The sequence below is a fragment of the Polypterus senegalus genome, chromosome 4 (assembly GCF_016835505.1).
Source record: "Polypterus senegalus isolate Bchr_013 chromosome 4, ASM1683550v1, whole genome shotgun sequence".
Lineage (NCBI taxonomy): Eukaryota > Metazoa > Chordata > Cladistia > Polypteriformes > Polypteridae > Polypterus > Polypterus senegalus.
This window is the reverse complement of record NC_053157.1, coordinates 73,428,808-73,448,122: the sequence shown is the minus strand read 5'-3', so window position 1 is coordinate 73,448,122 and position 19,315 is coordinate 73,428,808. Positions and strand designations below refer to the sequence as shown.

At 35.3% G+C, this 19,315-nt stretch overlaps 1 protein-coding gene across 7 annotated transcripts in view; it reads right to left on the bottom strand.

Moving 5' to 3' along the window:
- Window positions 1-16,964, bottom strand: part of exoc1 (exocyst complex component 1) — a 75,647-nt gene extending 58,683 nt beyond the window's left edge. For 4 of the 7 annotated variants that reach the window (XM_039750882.1, XM_039750884.1, XM_039750883.1 and 1 more), the window contains exons 1-4: window positions 16,809-16,963; window positions 16,248-16,376; window positions 7,914-8,044; window positions 3,413-3,572 (exon numbers count right to left, since the gene is read on the bottom strand). In XM_039750882.1, coding sequence (XP_039606816.1) covers window positions 3,413-3,572; window positions 7,914-8,044; window positions 16,248-16,371 — 415 coding nt within the window. In that variant the 5' untranslated portion in view covers window positions 16,372-16,376; window positions 16,809-16,963. Of the gene's footprint in view, window positions 1-3,412; window positions 3,573-7,913; window positions 8,045-16,247; window positions 16,377-16,808 lie in introns of all 7 variants that reach the window. The other 3 variants (XM_039750879.1, XM_039750881.1, XM_039750880.1) reach the window with 1 other exon arrangement.
- Between the last annotated feature and the right edge of the window lie 2,351 nt (window positions 16,965-19,315).

Genomic DNA, 19,315 nt, shown 5'->3' with positions numbered 1-19,315 from the left:
TAATGTAATATACATACTTTAATGCATTTCATCTTAAAAATGACATCAAGAGCTCCAAGAAAACTTGGAGCCAGTCATCATCATCTGTAAATATGTGCTCTCTTCTATTGAATTTCTTTGTTGTTATTGATTGGTACAATGAGATTCAATATGCAAATCCTCCATAAACTTATCTATACTAATAAAAGGCAAAGCCCTCACTGACTGACTCTCTCACTCATCACTAATTCTCCAACTTCCAGTGTAGGTAGAAGGCTGAAATTTGGCAGGCTTATTCCTTACAGCTTACTTACAAAAGTTAAGCAGGTTTAATTCCGAAATTCTACGCATAACGGTCAACAACGTCCGCCATGCTGAACTTTCTTATTTATGGCCACATCTTCACGAAATTTGGTAGACGGCTTCCCTGCGCTAACTGAAACCAATGTACATACTTATTTCGGTGGTATGATGCCACTGTCAGCCATATTGAACTTTTCAACAGTCTTTGTTACTTATGGGCCCATCTTTAAGAAATTTGGTACGTGGGTTCCCAACGCTAACTGAACCCTACTTACGTACATATATATGTCCATAGCCTGCAGCTCAGTCACCGTGTGAGGCGCCGTTGGGTCCCCCCATCCCAACGCCTGCCACGTTGTTGGCTGCCTGCTTATATAAGGCCGTCCGTCGCTCCAGTCTCTTCATTCCCTTCCTTGCTTGCTTCGCCACGGGATTCACGTCTCTCTGCTGATAACTACAGCCTTTTTATTTAATCCACGGCTTCTCCGCAGTTTTATTGTTCGTTTATTACGATTATAGTTATTGTGTAGGTATTTTAGACTTACTTTACATTGTTCAGGTACCCATTTCCTTTATCATTCCAACCGTACCCGCATTAACATGTCTATCGAGGTGATCACCATCGATCAAAGAACTGTCACTTTCTGAGTGGTTTCCATGCCTGGAGATAGCACCTATCCTTTCCATTCTCTGTGTTACATATTGCACGGCCATATCAGGCTCACTCTTGATATCTGGAGAAACATTGTGTCTTATGTATTGAATGACTGGGACAGGTTCAAAGTGTGGACTGATGACGGATGGGAGATAATTATACTACACAGGAGCACTATAAGAGTGAAATGCTTAACCCCTTCACCTATGGTTCTGCATGCGAGTTGATGGCTGCCGCCGAGTTGTTCGGTTGTCGCTTTAAAGTGTACCGAAATAGCCAAATATTTTACACCTTTGGACAATCGCCAATGCCTCTTAAACATCTTAGATTCACAGATGACGATTTCAGTAGTGGACACTTTGATGTTTATGAATGTTTAAACTCTCAAAAGCTGGATGTGCAGTTATCAATGAAACCGGTTGTATACTTACAACGCTTGACAGATGGCGAATGTCTCTTCAACACAAGTCCTACAAATACTGTCGTATTTGAAGCAAACCATGAAACTCAAACCGATTATGACAGCAGCAATCCAAGCTGTGAGAGTTGAAACAAGATTACTGTTCACATGGCCAACTGTACATTGCATGCTCAAGAGTAAGCTCAGCGCACAGCTTGGTCATATTACAACCGGAGGGCCGAACTCACAATGTGGTATACAAAGAGATCCTTAACAAATAATTATTGGTATATTTTCCCTCAGTTTAAAAAGGTTTAATTTTCTTCTTAATAAAAATCTTAAGGCAGTACTTTGCCGCTGCGAAGCACAGGTATTTTGCTAGTTTTCCTATAAAATAATAAGAAGAAGTAGATAAAAAACAATGAAAAATACACAATATGGAAGCATAAATACAATATACATGTACATAAAGTGCAGGTAGTTCAAACAGTTCATACAGTGGCTCAGGTTGTGTAATATTACAACTGTAATGCAAGTTTACATTGAGGTAATTAAAATTGTAAGTACAAACAGTTCTACTGGGAGCACTTGATGGACTGATTGAGTGTGTTTATAATTCTTGGGATGAGGGTATTTCTGAACATGGAGGTTCGTGCAGGAAAGGCTCTAAAGCATTTGTCGAATGGGTGAAGTTCAAATAGACTGTGCGCATGGCTGAGGCATTGTGTGCTATAGATTTTCTCCAGTGTAGAAGCTGTATTCCGATAATCCTATGCGCTCTTGATACTGTACAGGTGCGATTCCACACTCAGATATAGTGGGTTAAAATACTCTGAGTGGTGCACTGAAAGTGTTAAAATACTCTGAGTGGTGCACTGAAAGTAACAACTTTAAAGCAGCTAAGGTATTCAGAAAAATTTGGCTATTCTGTGGACTATTATATTGTTAAAGGCTGATTACAATCAGATGCCTTAAATTTATAAACGATATGCGGTTAATTTCAGTGTATTTGATAAAGTCACCTTAGGGATGTAAATCTAAAAAGGAACGGGAAACCACGCAGAAAGTAGCACTGCTTTGATGCTGGGTGCTGCTAGTTTGTATAACCGACTTGAAACTTGCGTACGCACAGGGTAAGGCTGGCATGAGAAGATGCGCGGCTTTATGCCAAGTTTAGTTTTTATATATCTCGAAGTGAGCATGGAAATGGGTATATGCAACATTTTTATGTGTACGCACCCTTTATACATGAGGCCCCAGGTATTAGAAATAACTGAAATTTATTAAAAGAGAAGAGAATCACTGATTTTCAACTAGAATACAGATGCAAACTACATGAAGTGATGTCAGCACCATGTCTGTCACAAAAAATCTAACCTACTTAATACTCTTTATTAAGCAATTTTTACAATAATCACATGCAGAATCAAATTAACTACTTTAAATTGCTTTGGAAATGTTTCATTCAAACAAATTGCTATAAACCAAACTGTAAGTTGAATCAACAAAACCACAAGGATCCAATAGGCACATAGATTAACCACTTCACAAACAACAAATGCTGAAAGTGTAATGATTCCTTTAAAAGCATACTCATATATTACATTCAGAATTCCAGTTTGTAACATTAGGCATTGAGGTTCAAGTTACCAATGAAAAAGGTGATCTTTTCAAATATTTAATTTCAATAATAAGCCATACTCTTATAAATAGCTGCAGATGTAACTTATCTTTATAGGGAATATCACTGGTAGGCATTTAACGTTACATGCTTAAGATGGATTAACTTTGTTTTTATATAGCATATGTGTCTGTGTTAAGTATTAAGTATTACATATAAAAATAAATGTGTTTTTCATATAATGTAATGTCCTGCTCTAATGATAACAGTCCTATAGCCCAATCAGATTATCTTCTTGGGATTATGAAAACTTTAATTAAATTGACAATATGTACAAAATATCAACAGATCCAAGGATGAAATTTCATCATACAAAAGCACCAAGCACTGCAAATTTTTAAGGTACAAAAACAAATACTCATAGGTGAAAGCACAAAAACATAGTGTATCTCACCTTCCAGTAGCTGAGAGCTAACATTGGCAAATTCAATTTTCTTCCGCAGGTATCTCTGGCTGAGCTTCCATATGCATGAAATAAAGGAATTTTTCTCAGCAGTGCTGCTAGCAACCCACTTATAAACTTTGTCAAAATGAAGATCAAATTCTGGATTTTCCTGGCCAAAAGAAGAAATAATGTTTTATACAAAATATAACTATTTATGCTACGATTGATACTACAAATAAATCTGTAATACAATTTAAACTTTGTGTCTGAAAACTCTTAATTTTTGAAAAATGGATTTTTGCATTTTAACATACAAGACAAAAAAAAAAACAAACAAACAATCCAGAGCCTATTGTATTACCTTAATACTGAACACAAGACAAGAAACAGGCTTGAACAGGGCGCATTCGCATTCACACACACCCACACCCACACCCACATAATTAAGGTAGAAATGGGAATAAAATTAACCCACATGCTTTAGAAGTGGGATGGAAAGCCAGAATACTTATTAAAAAAAATGCCTGTTTTTTGTCTCTGAAAGTTTTGTATTCATGAAAAAGTAAATTAAATTAAAACAAAGAATACTAAAAAAAATAACAGCAAAACAACTTATGAAAGCCTTGCATTTTTGTAAACATCCATCAATTTTCATTTTTAATATTAATCCTGGAGAGCTTTAATTTTAGTTTCTACACTTGTATTGCTACTAATGGTTTATCTCTACATTTTCTTACAGAACTTATTTATGCCTTTACACCAGCAAACAACAATTTAATTCTTGTATAGCCCAGAACCACACAGGAGTGCCACAAAGGGCTTTAACATGCCCTTTCTTTGACAGGACCCAGCTTTGTCTCCCTAAGAAAACAAAAAACTCCCAAACACATAGTCTTGTAGGGAGAGTTCCCAAGACACAAGTTTAAAATAATTACTGAAAAAAATGAGACTTCAGGTGTAGTAACCATAAACATCTGAATATTCATACAACAAATTCAAATATTCATTCATATATTTATGACACTCCCTCCAACCTAAAAGATCAAGTTAAATACGCCAAAGGTACTTAAATAAATAGATTTTTCCACAAAACCATAATAAAATGATTAATCTCAAGAACAACTGAAGGAATGCAATTCCCTCAAGAGGACTACGTCAAATAATTCCACCACTGTTTACAAAAGATTTTTATTGTTATACATAAAAGTTAACCTTAATTTTATTCTACCAGTTGCATAATATCATCAGAGTCCACCATTAATTCTTCTTCTCAGACCAGTGGTCGGCAAACTGGGGTAATTTACCCCAAATGGGGTAAAAACAAAACTCTCGGGGCTAACGGAGACTCAATTAACCTAAATAAAAATTATATACACTATAAAAAATTAAATGAAATGTGAAAACATTATTTTAGTAATTTAAACTTCTACATGACCACTGAAACTAGCTTAGTACAGTCATCCCTCACAGCGCAGCACTGGCATACATGTATGCTACATTTGTGTATTCTGGTGTCCGATTTTGTAACTGCATGAACAGCGTACGGGAGCATAGCAAGGTGTTTGAATACTGATATGATCACATGTGTTGCTGATATATGTACACCATTCTAATCTAGTCGTTTTGCACACCTAAATAATATTTCTGGTTAAAATTTTGAAAAGCAAGGTAACAATGTTTTATTAACAAAAGTTAAACTATTAATAAATGAAAAGGCCTTAATTTAACCGAAGTACGCTCAACAGATAACCACGGATGATTTTTAACTTTTCAGATGGCTTCAAATAGGAAGAGAGTATACCATGAAGAGTACCTCAATTATGGATTCACGCAAATAGAAGAAAAGAGAATAAAGAAACCACAGTTTGTTGTATGTTTGAAAGTACTCACTGCAGAATCTTTCAAAAACAGTCAGTTAAAGATGCACTTGGATAATATACATTTAGATCTATCTTCCAAGCCACGGGAATATTTTGTAAATTTAGAAAAGTCTGCCAAAAGACAAAGACTGGACAGATGAAACTGTTTCTGAACCGCGAGGTCCGTTTCAGGAATGGCTTTGAAACGTTTGCTGTGTGAAAGCAGTTCAATAGACAGCATGGCTAAGGCAGAGTGTGCTTGATGCTGTATACCGATAATTCTCTTTCTCAGCTTCTTTAGATCTTCTTTAGACATACAGTGATATAAATACTCTGAGTGGTGCAGTGAGAGTAATATGGAAAAAGATGATCCGCTGTGGCAACCCCTAACAGGAGCAGCTGAAAGAAAAAGAAGAAGGTGCAGTGAGAGTAACAACGCTAAAGCAACTATTGTATTTAGAATAGTTTGACCATTCCATGGACCATTATACATATTGTTACAGGTTAATTACAATCAGATGCATTAAACTAATAAACAATATACGGTTAATTTCAGTGTATTTATAAAGCCGCATCAGGGATGTGGATATGAAAAAGAAAGGATAACCACACAAGAACAGCAGCACTACTTTGACGCTGGGTGCCGCCAGTCTGCAAAACCGAGCGGAGAACTTGTGTACGCCAGGGTATGAGGTACCGTGGAAATGTGCGTGGTTTTACGCCAAGTTTAGGTTTTATACATTGCGATTTGAATGCGGAAACATTCTTACACAACAAGTGTAACAACAAGTGGGGCGACGGTTCATCTTTCAGCAGGACAACGACCCTAAGCACACAGCCAAGATATCGAAGGAGTGGCTTCAGGACAACTCTGTGAATGTCCTTGAGTGGCCCACCCAGAGCCCAGACTTGAATCCAATTGAACATCTCTGGAGAGATCTAAAAATGGGTGTGCACCGACGCTTCCCATCCAACCTGATAGAGCTTGAAAGGTGCTGCAAAGAGGAATGGGCGAAACTGGCCAAGGATAGGTGTGTCAAGCTTGTGGCATCATATTCAAAAAGACTTGAGACTGTAATTGCTGCCAAAGGCGCATCGACAAAGTATTGAGCAAAGGCTGTGGATACTTATGTACATGTGATTTCTCAGTTTTTTTATTTTTAATAAACTTGCAAAAACCTCAAGTAAACTTTTTTCACGTTGTCATTATGGGGTGTTGTGTGTAGAATTCTGAGGGAAAAAATTAATTTAATCCATTTTGGGATAAGGCTGTAACATAACAAAATGTGGAAAAAGTGATGCGCTGTGAATACTTTCCAGATGCACTGTACCTTAACTTGTCATCTACCTTCTTGTGCAGTGCTGACCTACAAATTGCTACTATTTTTTAACAGAAAATCATTTAAATATACATTTATCTGTATTTATTTATCAGACACTTTTATCCAAAGGGATCTACAAAACAGGTCAGCATAACTAAATTAACATCAAAGGTCTGTTTTGAAACAACTATATTTGTAAACAGGCACAGTTTTACAAATCAGGATTTACTAGTTTGTTTTTTTTTTATTTACAGATCAATGCTGTGCCTCATAATTTACATATGCAGGGCAAACTAGCCTATTCCATTTAACACAACATTGCTTCATGGAGAATTTGTGAAGAAAGAACTTGCTTAATAAGTATACAGAAAAGTGATGATAAAGTGTCAGGAATAATACATTTTGAAATAGGACATTAGCCAAAAAATCTGTAAGAACGCAATATACACTCCTAAAGGGTATATTAAATTAATCTAGAAAACCATTAAAAGATATGTGCTTATTGCAGGAGACTATAGATTCTACTTTGTATTTCAGTTTTTCATTTTTGCAAGTGTATACATTTTTATAGCACCTTACTGAAAACTGACTGAAACAATGTTGTTTCCACAGTTTGAACTTAGAACAAAAACAAAGAGTAAATCAATGCTTCATTCTGCTCCAGGTATGGTACTGGATTATGTTGAGAACTTTCCTTTTGGTATACAAAAGTGTGAATTTCAATACCTCAGATCATCTGTCCAAGTTTCTTGCACCTTAACAAGTCTACCAGATAACCAGAGACTCATTTTGCACCTCTTGTTAAATGTTCATTCAACTCAATATCTCTTATAATATGGACATTTCCTCCCAGGTCTCTCTGTAAAGCTCCAATGATTGCTTTTTAAAGATTTACTTTGGCTATATGTATATTATCACCCCATTCCTCTGTAGCAACTTTACTAATCCTAATTCTACTATACTGTAATCTTAGGGTACACAATATGTCTACTCCTTCATACTGTTTTATTGTTCTTTGTTTAGGTACAGTTTGTCCTGCAACTTGAAAGTTTTTGCATGTACTGTTTATTTAGAAAAGTATCCTGGTTTACTCAGTAAAGGGTGACAGTGAATTCTATGGATTATTATTAAACATTGATAGATTGATCAACTTTGAAAAATCTCTGTATGATATTGAACACTATTCCAAAGCGATGTAAGGCAAAGGGAATGGGTACAGCTAAAGTCATAAAGAAATTTTTTAACCTTAAACTACCTTCTATGAAACATGAAACTTTTGCTAATTTTTCATTTATTATACTCTTCACATAAAAAGTATTTACAGATTACCTTGTTAGCATCCTTAGCATCTACAATGGCCAGATCTCTCAGCTCCCATGCTGTCTGCCTTTTGTAGAAATCTCCTTTATCAGACTTCTTAACTTTGACCACTCTGACTTGAACTGGCCGCTCTGTGGTTACTAAACAGGGAAAAACAACAAAAACATAGGATAGCAACTTTTTTGAAGATTACAAGGATTTAAAAAAAAAAACCCAAAAAAAAAACCCACACAAACTCAAGTAGATACATGCAATAACACAAAAACCTTTATTTTCTCCATGATACTTTTATCCACCCCAACTTACAATCAACAATGCAACTGTTTACAATGACAGGCAAAGTTTAGTCAACCCCATCCTTTACGGTTGAAGAACTTAATGGTCACATGACACAAATTAACGAATGAATAATGGTTAGAACACTTAAAACATTCTCTGATCCCTACTGGTAATGCTGAAGATAACATAAAAATGTACAAGGACTTCTCCAGAGACCTTGGTGTTTCCGTTTTCACAGTTCACCATATTATTAAGAATTTTACTGATCATGAAACTGACAAAAACACTCAAAAGGCATGGCATGAAGAAGAAAACTAATGAAGGAAGTTTTCAAGTTTGGTGTGAACTGTTGTGTTTCATAGTGGGCAGCACAGTGGCGCAGTGGTAGCACTGCTGCCTCGCAGTAAGGACACCTGGGTTCGCTTCCTGGTTCCTCCCTGCATGGAGTTTGCATGTTCCCCCCCCCGTGTCTGCGTGGGTTTCCTCCGGGTGCTCCGGTTTTCTCCCACAGTCCAAAGACATGCAGGTTAGGTGCATTGGCGATCCTAAATTGTCCCTAGTGCGTGCTTGTTGTGTGTGCGTGTGTGTGCCCTGTGGTGGGCTGGTGCCCTGCCCGGGATTTGTTCCTGTCTTGTGCCCTGTGTTGGTTGGGATTGGCTCCAGCAAACTCCCTGTGACCCTGTGTTAGGATACAGCGGGTTGGAAAATGAATGGCTAACAATATGATAAGGAATCCAAGGACGACTGTACTGTTGAAAGTCACTTGGACATAGCTAAAAAGCAAAGAACTGAGCACCAGACACAATACATGCCCAAATTCTTGTAGTACCCTTGTTTTGAAGATGAAGACATGCTCCTTTTATCTAGGTTTGCTTATATGTCTGAATTTAAACCAGCATTAAAAGTGCATTTTTCTCTATTATGTTTTAGAGATTTGTCCTTCACTTTCTCCTTTGAGTTGTGTCTGAGAGCATGCAGTTCAATGCAAAATAAACGAAAGTAATTTTAAGGAAGCATGTGCAGAATGCAAATACAGTGTGGGTTTTAAGAGGAACTTGTAATTTTTTTTGGGTATTACAATCTTCACAAATGTCTTTCAAATGGCAGTGTACATTCTATAAACATATAAATTACTTTCTGGGGCTTAAAAAGGAAATAAAAATGCCATGAGTCACACAAAACACTATTAACAAACAGGCAAAAAAGTTAGTATTAATGGATCTTTAATTTATTATTAATTTAAACATTTGTAGGTAGTTAAATACCTCTTATTTATATGAAAGCCAAAGAGTATTCACTCTATAAAATAATTTCAGGAGACACACTATTGTAAGTGTTGCAAGCCTCATACTTGAACATGTATATTCCCCAAAGGTTGAATCCATATTTAAATATATTTGAACAAAGAAATCTCTCCAATATGAAACAATCTCAATTACAGGTTGATATTGTAGTGATCCCCAGTAAGAAAATTAGGATTCAGTTAAATATGCCAGTAAAAAGATGTCTTACAAATATAAATGCCATACTATCAATAAATAAAATACTTATACATGTCATCCAACTGTAAAGGTGTTCAAGAACAATTGCTAAAGCCAGAGATTGTGTCATTATTATTTGAGGAAAAGAAAAAAATAAAAATTGTTACCACTGCATAATACAAAAAGATACTAGCCTACATGAAAGGGTAGCTACAAATCATGCAGAAGTGGGGTTGGTTTTGGGACAGGAAAACCTTGAGGCACCAAACTATTATAATATTAAACAAATTTTTAAATTAATTTGTTAAGTGACCTCTTTACAACACCATGAAGGTGGACTGCCCATCTAATGATCTCTGAGACTAAAGATCTGGCTAAAGATACAAAATAATAAATAATAAACCTAAAATTCCAGGAGAGGCCATGTCTCCCCACTTTCAAAGATATTAAATAAATAGTCACTCAAGAACTGAAGAGCACGTTGGAGTCTTTTTAGAAAATCTTAATTTTTTATAACTTTTAAGCTGAAGGAATTTAAAAGAAATACAGATTACCATTGGACTGAGCATCTCTAATGTGAATATGTTATTATTAGGAACCAAGTCTATTAGAGAGTCTGTAGTATTTGCATTAGTATGAATGGTTTCTCATGCAAGGTTATGAAGCATTTTCTCTTAAAGTTTGTTGAGTAAGCTTTCACCACTTAACTGTGTTTTCTTCAGTATCAATTCATTTTGAACTAAAAGTAAAAACACTGCATGAAATTTGTATAGTTTAGCAATAACTGCCTACCGTTTTAAACGAGTGTGGTATATGGCCGGCCATTTATCCCGGCCAATACCCCCAAGCCGCCAGGTGGAGCCCTCCCTGCAGTATTACACCAAACATTGCAATCAAGTACATTCTCATTTATTTTTGCTTTGTTTTTAGTCGACTAGATTACAGTAATGCATTACTAACAGGACTAGCTAAGAAAGACAATCAGCTGCAATTAGTGTAGAATGCAGCAGCCAGAATCTTAACTAGAGAAAGAAAATCTGAGCAAATGTCACTAGTTATAGCGTCATTACATTGGTTACCTGTGTCATTCAGAATTGGACTTTAAAATGCTACTAACGATCTACAAATCCTTAAATAATCTTGTGCTGTCCTCTATTTTGCAGTGCCTGTCTCCCTACACCCCAAGTCGTAAGCTTGCCTCTTAATATGATGGTTTGCTAGCAATTCCAAGAGCCAAACCTAAAAGAGGTGGTGAGATGGCCTTTTGCTGTTATGTATCCAAAACTGAAATGTACCAGGCTAGTACTGTGGATCATTTATTTAAAAAAAAAAAAAAAACACATTATTTTAATATGACTTTTTCACAGCTACATTTTAGTTGTATTCTTGATAGACTATATGGGCATTGAATTATATTCTTCAAGGTTCCGCAATCTGTACTAACCTGTACTATTCTCTGCTGTCTTTTTCAGTTCTTCTGTGTTGGCGATTTGTACCGCCCCCACCCGATCAAAGCGTTATGCAGCCCTCTGTGTTGATGGATTGAATGCGGCTATTTCAACTATCCACAAGATGAATATCATCAAATACTATCATGTTAAACCTGAAAACAAAGAGGTCTGATTTAAGACCATTTATTTTAACTAGAATGCCCAGTGGCCATGGAACCCCTGCAGATTTTATATTTTTGTCCAGCCTAACTGGATTTTTTTTTCTTTTTTTTCTACGCTCTCAGCCCTCTGACCTTACAATATCCCTTTGTTTCTTTTTCATTAATATCTTTGCCTAATCTTTTTTGTTGTTCATTTCATATAACTATTGCTTTGTTATCTTGTACAGCACTTTGAGCTACACTGCATGTATGAAAATGTGAAATAAAAATGTTGCTGTTGTTTATTTGATTTGACTTAATTATCTCAAAACCACATTAATTAAACATAAAAACAAAAGCACCATACTAGATATACAGACAATACTAAACAAAATCAATTTTAAAAAAAATCTGTCACTAGATATGTATAAAACATTCCGAAAGCAACAGACTTGTGATTGCAACATATACACAAAAAATTCAAGTGAACACACATGCAGTTACTAAATATGAAAAAAAATGTGGACGTCATCAGAAATTCACAAAGCTGTTGTTACTAAAATATACCTCTGAACACATTGATATGAACACAGAAACTTCTTTTCAACATGCAAATCAAGAAAGACTTTTGCCTTGACTCAAAAATTGGAATTATGGATTTAACCAAATGAATAATGAGTAATGAATCTAATAAAGAAATTCTTATAGGGTGCATGAACGTTAAATATCCATATTGTTGTGCACTGAAATTGACTGATAAACCAAATGGAATGCATTGCAAAAGTGGAATATCAAACTATAACCTTTTGAAGACATACCAGAGCCTATTAACAGTTTAATAAGTATTTAGTTTATACCTGGACTCTGTTCATTTTCTCAATATTATAAAAAAAATAATAATAATAGTGTACTTCAGATGACATCATTTGCTGCAAAAAGAATAACCAAAGACAATTTCATGGCCAACTTTAAAGAACAAGGATAGGTGTATTATTATTGTTTTAGTACATTTTCTGGGTAAAATTGGGTAATACATCTAGTACTGAATTAAAAACAAATTTCAACTGGGAGAATTAAACAGAAAATATTTTATAATTCCATGTAAATGGAAGATTCGTGATGCTATGAAAAATTCCCTAACAAGTTTGGATTCTGATACTATGCTATACTATATTGTTTTTGGTCTAGTACTTATCTCAATATCCTTGAACAACTCCCTGACCAATATTCAAAGATAACTACTGCAGAAATTGTTTAACTAGAACTTTTTCATTCTATTTAGTCATGGGATGAGGCCTATAGATTTGCAACATTTTTGAGATACATAATTTATTTAAATATACTGTACATGTATGGAACCATGGAGGTATGAAAAAGTGGGTGCATGTGCACATACATGCACACTCTCAAAGAAATGTGTAAGTTATAATTTATAAAATGGATGACAGCTTGTTTGCCCAATCTGAGAACATACTAAACGATGAAGAGAAAGAAACAAACACACAAACCACAAGTCTTTTAGCCACCCTTTACCAATCTAGCCGTCTATAAAACTTGCTCACTTCATTAGATGCAACATGTTTAATTTTGAAATGAATTATTAAAGTTGTGCACTTTATTCTCTTTCTGTTCATTTAACATTGTGTACATCATAACTGTATGGCTTAATGTACATGATTTTATATTATTGTACAGTAGAATCGGTTTGACTGTATTGTAAAATATTCATGGAGCTACTATATGGACTGTTCCATGCTGACCTTTTGACTAATTAGTCAAGTCACTTTGTCAATAAGGTGCCAGGCTCACATAATCCTCACTTAAAAATAAAACTAGCCATAGAAAGTCATGAAAAAGAAAAGTCAGCCAGAATAATTAACTTTAGTTATCCAGGCTTTTAGCTTACTACAATGCATGCAAAAAAGGGCATCATTATCAGACTATTTTGTCCACAAATCAACATACATTTTTTGGGTGTGGCAGTGTGAATATACAAGGCTAATTATCATGGCAGTGTGTTTTTATTTAACTGTGAAAACCCTGCATAACCTTTCAATAAATATGAATAAACATTGATAGTGTACAGTATAAAAAACATTATCATACATGCTTGTGTTTCAGTGGCCTAGTGAGAGAAATATTGAGCATGTGCATAGCATGCAATCAAGTGACAAAAACTGAACAGATGATATATGTATACTTTTTTTGATCACATTAAAGTCACAAAGGTTAGTACATATGTTTTGGCATAGCCAGAGAGATAACAAAGAACTGTCATTCTTGCCTCACAGCACTAGGATCTGCATGTAGTCTGCATGTTCTCCCATGTCTTTTTAAATTGATTGGTATTAGTGTCAGTGAGTTTACTTAGTCAAAAATTGTGTCTTCTGTTATAACCAAATCCGCAGCTAGCTTGACTCGGCATGCTGTATAAAATTTGATAAATGGTTTGTGGAGCTTCCATCAGTTTCATCGTGGTTTGACTCTATTACGCTCTCAGCATGTTTTTCATCAGGCATGCACCATGGAAAGTGCATAATGGCGAATGTTAATTGGCCCTATGAACTTACTTTAAAAAAAAAAAAAAAATTATTTATATATTAATTAAAATATATTTATTAAAAAATTATATATATATATAATTCAGTGTAATCAGTTCACTTCAGACTTATTGTTATGTGTACAAAGTAAAATAAAACTCTTGTGTGTGCTCTCCACCACCACACCGTAACTTGGTATGAATCTCCTTTCACAAGCGAAGTAAACAAACAACCCAGAATGCAATAGATGAAAAGTATGCGATTTAAGCATGCATCTGTTCGTTTTCACAGGCCATATAACTGCTGATGAAACAGAATTGCAGAGTCAAAGCTTTGTAAATTTGTGGGGTTTGGGGAGTAGTGTGTTGCAGACGAGCAAAGAGGAGATATATCCTTACCTAAAGAAAATACAACCAAAAAACTGTGATCAAAAGTAAACTGGAAACTATATGTTTTTTGTCACAAGCACACCTCAGAAACATGAATGCAGATTTTCTTAAATCAAACCCTTTGCTGCCTCACAGTAGATGTATAAAATAACTTGTAAGGCAGTGATTTGGATGTTGGGGCCTTGGTACCGTTCACGTCTATTGTAAAAGGCAAGAGCAAGCTAAGTATTTTAATCAGAATGTGCAGAAAGACACCAGCATTTTAGAACAGTTGGGAAGAGGCAATTTGATGTCTGTCTGCAGCCTTCTATAAAGCATCACAGCAGCTCTGTCATGGTCTGAGAGTGCATTTCAATCAATTGTGTAGAGGATTTAGGGGAGGAAAAAAAACACAAAGGAATGATGGCCAAGTGAGAAACATAAACAGATGTTTATTCATCTATATACCATATATTTGGGAAAATGTTTAATTGGCAAAAAACAAACTTTGAGCAAAATATGTACACTAAACAACTTGCAAATATGGTTAGGCCCTACTCAGAGCAGGACTGAACATTAACTTTTGTAGACTGGCTACCCTTATTGCTTCAGCCTCAACATAACTGAAGCTTTATGGATCACTTGTATGGAGAAAACAATAAAAAAACAGCCACAGTCAAAAGAATAGTTATTATAAAACCTGCAAGAGGCTAGGAAGAATTTACCATTCGACCACTTAGACATTAACCAACAGTGTTCCAAAGCCAATGGGCTCCACAAAATACTGACTTGTTCCAAAAACAGAAGATGTTGTAAACCTTCATTGTAAAACATATTTTTTTATATTTCAATGTTATATAGGATTTTCATAAGCAAATAGACCAGGGATGGCACACTCTGATCCTGAAGAGACGTAGTGGCCGAAGGTTTTTGTTTCAACACAGTTGCTAAATTAGAAGCCAACTCTCACCAGTAGATCTCAGTTAATTTCATGGCTTGTTAGTGTTTTAACTTTACCATGTCAGTTTGTTATAAAATCATAAGATTTTTTTTCCTTTCTAATGATAAATGTATCATCTAAGTGATCTGAAGCCTAAAACGGATGAGTAATTTTTCATTTCATCACTTTCTGTTCAGTTTTCTTCTGAGTACTTATACGTACGTACCAAATAGTGAATGATGAATACTCACAGGTGGAAATTGAGACAAGCTGGATGTAGAACTACAGGTTCCTTTGTCATTTGCATCTTATTGCTAATACTGAGCAGCTAAAACGATGAACACTGCTGTTTAAGACTGTTTAAAATAAGCATACGTTCAAAATCTTAACGAGTGAGACAACTAAAATGAAGCCGAAAAATGTCACTTGAGCAATAAGTGCTTCCTCAGAAATGAATGACTTCTCATGAAGCAATTGGGTTCGAACAAAAACCTGAAGCCTCAGCGGCCCACCAGTACCGACGTTGCTCAACCCTGATTTAAAGGGTGCGAGTCTAAAATAGCAAATAAATTAAATGAAGTTGATTAGTAGCAAAAACTAGTCACTAATTAAGAAAATAGTTTGAATGAAAACCTGTCTTCCGCCACTGTTTTTCTCCAGGATCAGAATTGGCCACCCCTGAAACAGACACTCAATCCACAGATAACTAGCTTTAAAAATAATTTACTTAGATAACCTAAGAATTAATCCTATATCTAAAATTAGAAAGTAATCGTATCAGCGGACTGTATTAAAGCAAAGCAACAATTTATACCTGTCACTTATTAAATTGAACACCTTTTAACAGCTGTGTATTTTACAACGTCCAGGATGCAGACTAGAAAAAAGAGAATAAAACAAACTATACATTGACAACCAAAACACCGATCAGTATCTTTTTCATCTTACATATATTTGACATAAATGAATAATACTTCAAAAACAATTATTGATAATTTATATCAATGGATTATGCAATGAAAAGCAGTGCAGGAAATGATGGCTAGAGTGGTGGAACTGATATTAACTTAGAGAATGGTATTTCAAAAACAGCTTCTTAAGTTAAGATCAATTGAGACAAATTCATTTTATGAAATTAAATCACCTGTGGCGCACAGGAAACAGTTTTTTTTCTTCTTCCCTGCTTTGCACACATTTACAATGCTCAGGAGTCGCTCATCGTTGGGGGTGAAAATGTCTCTTTGTAATGCGTGCTTAATTGCAGTCATTTCTCCTAAAAAAGAATAGACAGTATTTCAGAATAAATCAAGGATTAGAAAAAAGGTTTATAAACGGTCTCCCTTGGTGGTTGCAAAAGAGTAGCGATTTCTAGTAATTGAAAAGAACTACCGAATTCTCAAAGGAGTAACATTTTAGTGAGAAAAACCTTGTCAATAAAACAGTTTTCAGCTTGAATGATTATAAAATTATAATGCATGTACTGATCGTTAGTCTAAATCACCATGCACTGAAAAGCAAATTTAAACAGGCGTAAAACTGTTATATACATGTCAAACAAGCAACGCTTTATTATCTAAAATAAAAGAAAAACGTAACATTTACATATTTGACTGCTGACAGCTCAGCTATGAAACCGGCAGCTTCCCCACATAAGGAAAGCATGAACCTCCTGGACAGTAAAATACATCAAGGTGTACTATTTTACCTCCTTAATGTGATCCTCGTCCCTATGAAACGTTTATATATTTTTATTTTCTTCGCCCGTGAATGCCAACATCGTTAACGTTCAAAGAATCCCACAAAAAGGCGAACCCTCTCCTAAGGCAGGAAGTAGAGAGTGATAGGTGAGGCGTGACGCGAACGTCCTGTGGAAGGAAGAACCAATAAAAACGGCGCAAAACTGCTTCCTGTTGTCAAGAAGCGATTGTGTATCAAAATAAAAGCATTTATCAAACCCTGCTCCTCAATAAAGGTCCCGAGCTTTCCGGTCATTATAACAAAAATAACAACAAAAACACGTGACTCCATTACACCGCCCAACCCCAGACTGACCTCTGAAGTATTTTAAGTTAATGTAAAAATAGCAATATACTGCATAAGCGCTTATCTACATAAATTAGAAATATTAACACAGATGCATAGTTTCCCATCCTTATATGCATACTTATGGTTTCAGTTAGCTTTTATAATAATTAATTCTTTGAATTGACCGCATTAATAAGAAACTGATAATGACCTTTACATTTTGTGTAAAATGTTTCTCCCGCAGCGGTTGCCAAGTTCAATCATGTTTTATCCCCGTTGCTGCGGGTTTTCATTGCACTAATTGTTTAGTCTTACTTGTAAATGTTCTAATTGTTTATTTTTTCTTTTTCTTCCCTAATTCTGCATTCAGAAATATGTGTTAGAATTTTTGCATGTAAACAAAATTCAGAAATTTGCATTTTTGTCATATCTTTAAATGTAAACTTTTCTTTTTAACCTTTTTTAAAATTCACTTTTTCCTGCACATTTTAGTCCTTTAATTGTATCCAACTAATAATTAGTGAAGAAGTGTAGACACGGGTGCAAAAATGCATATTTCTGATTTTTCCAAATATCCTAACATATATTTTTGAATGTAGAATAAGAGACGAAAAAGACTAATTGAACAATTTTATAATTTAGAAGCGAGGTTGAAATATGTATTCTTTTTTACTCTGCTCTACCAAATATTAATTTCATTAGTTACTCCTTTCTAACATGTTGCAAGTCAGCCCAAGCATACAGGGAACCTCCATTGTGCTTCACTTTTGGCTGTAGACATTTATCCATCTACCATTCTCCAGTCCTTTAGTGGACAAACTACATTCTGTTAGAGCCAAACATTTTGTACTGTGACTCATCAGTTTACAGCACCTGCTGACGTTTTTCCACAGTGCAATTCTTTTTTTGGAATTTATTTCCACCTCAGATTAAAGGCTTTTTGGTTGTAACTCTTCCATAAAGACCACTTCTGATAAGACTAATAAGAATTTCTTACACTGTAGATCGGTGTTCCAGGCAGTCATGTTCAAAGAAGTGACAACCATCCAACCAACCATCCAAGTGGTAGGTGAGGCGACAATGATTTTTTTGGCAAGTGTACTTTCAGTTGTGTGTGGTAGGTGACTTGTTATGTCACTCCAATAAAATGTCACTCCTTTAATACAGTATTTATGTCACTCCTTTGTTATGTCACTCCTATGAAGTGTCACTGCTTCGATACAGACCCGTTCCAGGATATCAGTAATTTCTTCCTATTCTCAGCTGATAGTGTTGCTGGACAATGTGTGATTTCAAGAGGAAGGAAGGCTGATATAATTCTTATTTGCTGCACTCAGTTTCCATGGTTAAACACCACATGCATAGTCCTCAATCTTGTCCATTTGTTTGTGCCTTTGTGAAAAAGCTTGGCAAGCATGTCTGGAAATACTGTCTGCTATGAAATTTCTACTCAGGAGAGATCTTGATGATGCAGGATGGCCACCTTGTGTCTTTTTGAAGGGCTGGGAAAGCCAATTTGGAAACACCAGACTGATGATGCAGAATTGCCACCTCCTGTCTTGTTGAAGGGCTTGGACAGCATATCCAGAAACATCATTCTGCCATTTCTACTTATGGGAGACTTTGATGATGCAGGATGACCACCTTGTGTGTCATTGATTTGCTCATTTGTACCAAGGTGTAATATTTGTAGGTTAAACCACCACATCTACTGCAACCTCACCTTCTTTGTATGCTGTTCCTTTTTTTACACAGCAGCTTCCGCTTCAGTTAACCACTCTGTTTCAACTTACATTTTATGTCATTGATCATTAGCACTCTTTTGTAATATTTGCTTAATCAAGCACTGAGTTATATGTCTGCAGAGATCTTGATTTTTAATTGAAGAGTGTTTTCTTATTGTGCTTGTTTCTTTCTTCAACATTTTGACAAATATCTTATTGTATTACTTCACATTTTGGAAATGGGATGTCTGGAATTCTAAAATAATCTCTTTTCTATTGATATACTAATCCAGAAGACATAAAATAGCCATCTAAAATAAATATTTTTGTGAGCTATCTAAAGTGCCTAGGACCTCAGAAAAGTACTATAGCATCTTTCACTTCGTGTACACTTATAGCGCTACTGCAGATTTACACATATAATAAAGCAATACTAAAATGCATAACTATATACAATGTTTAC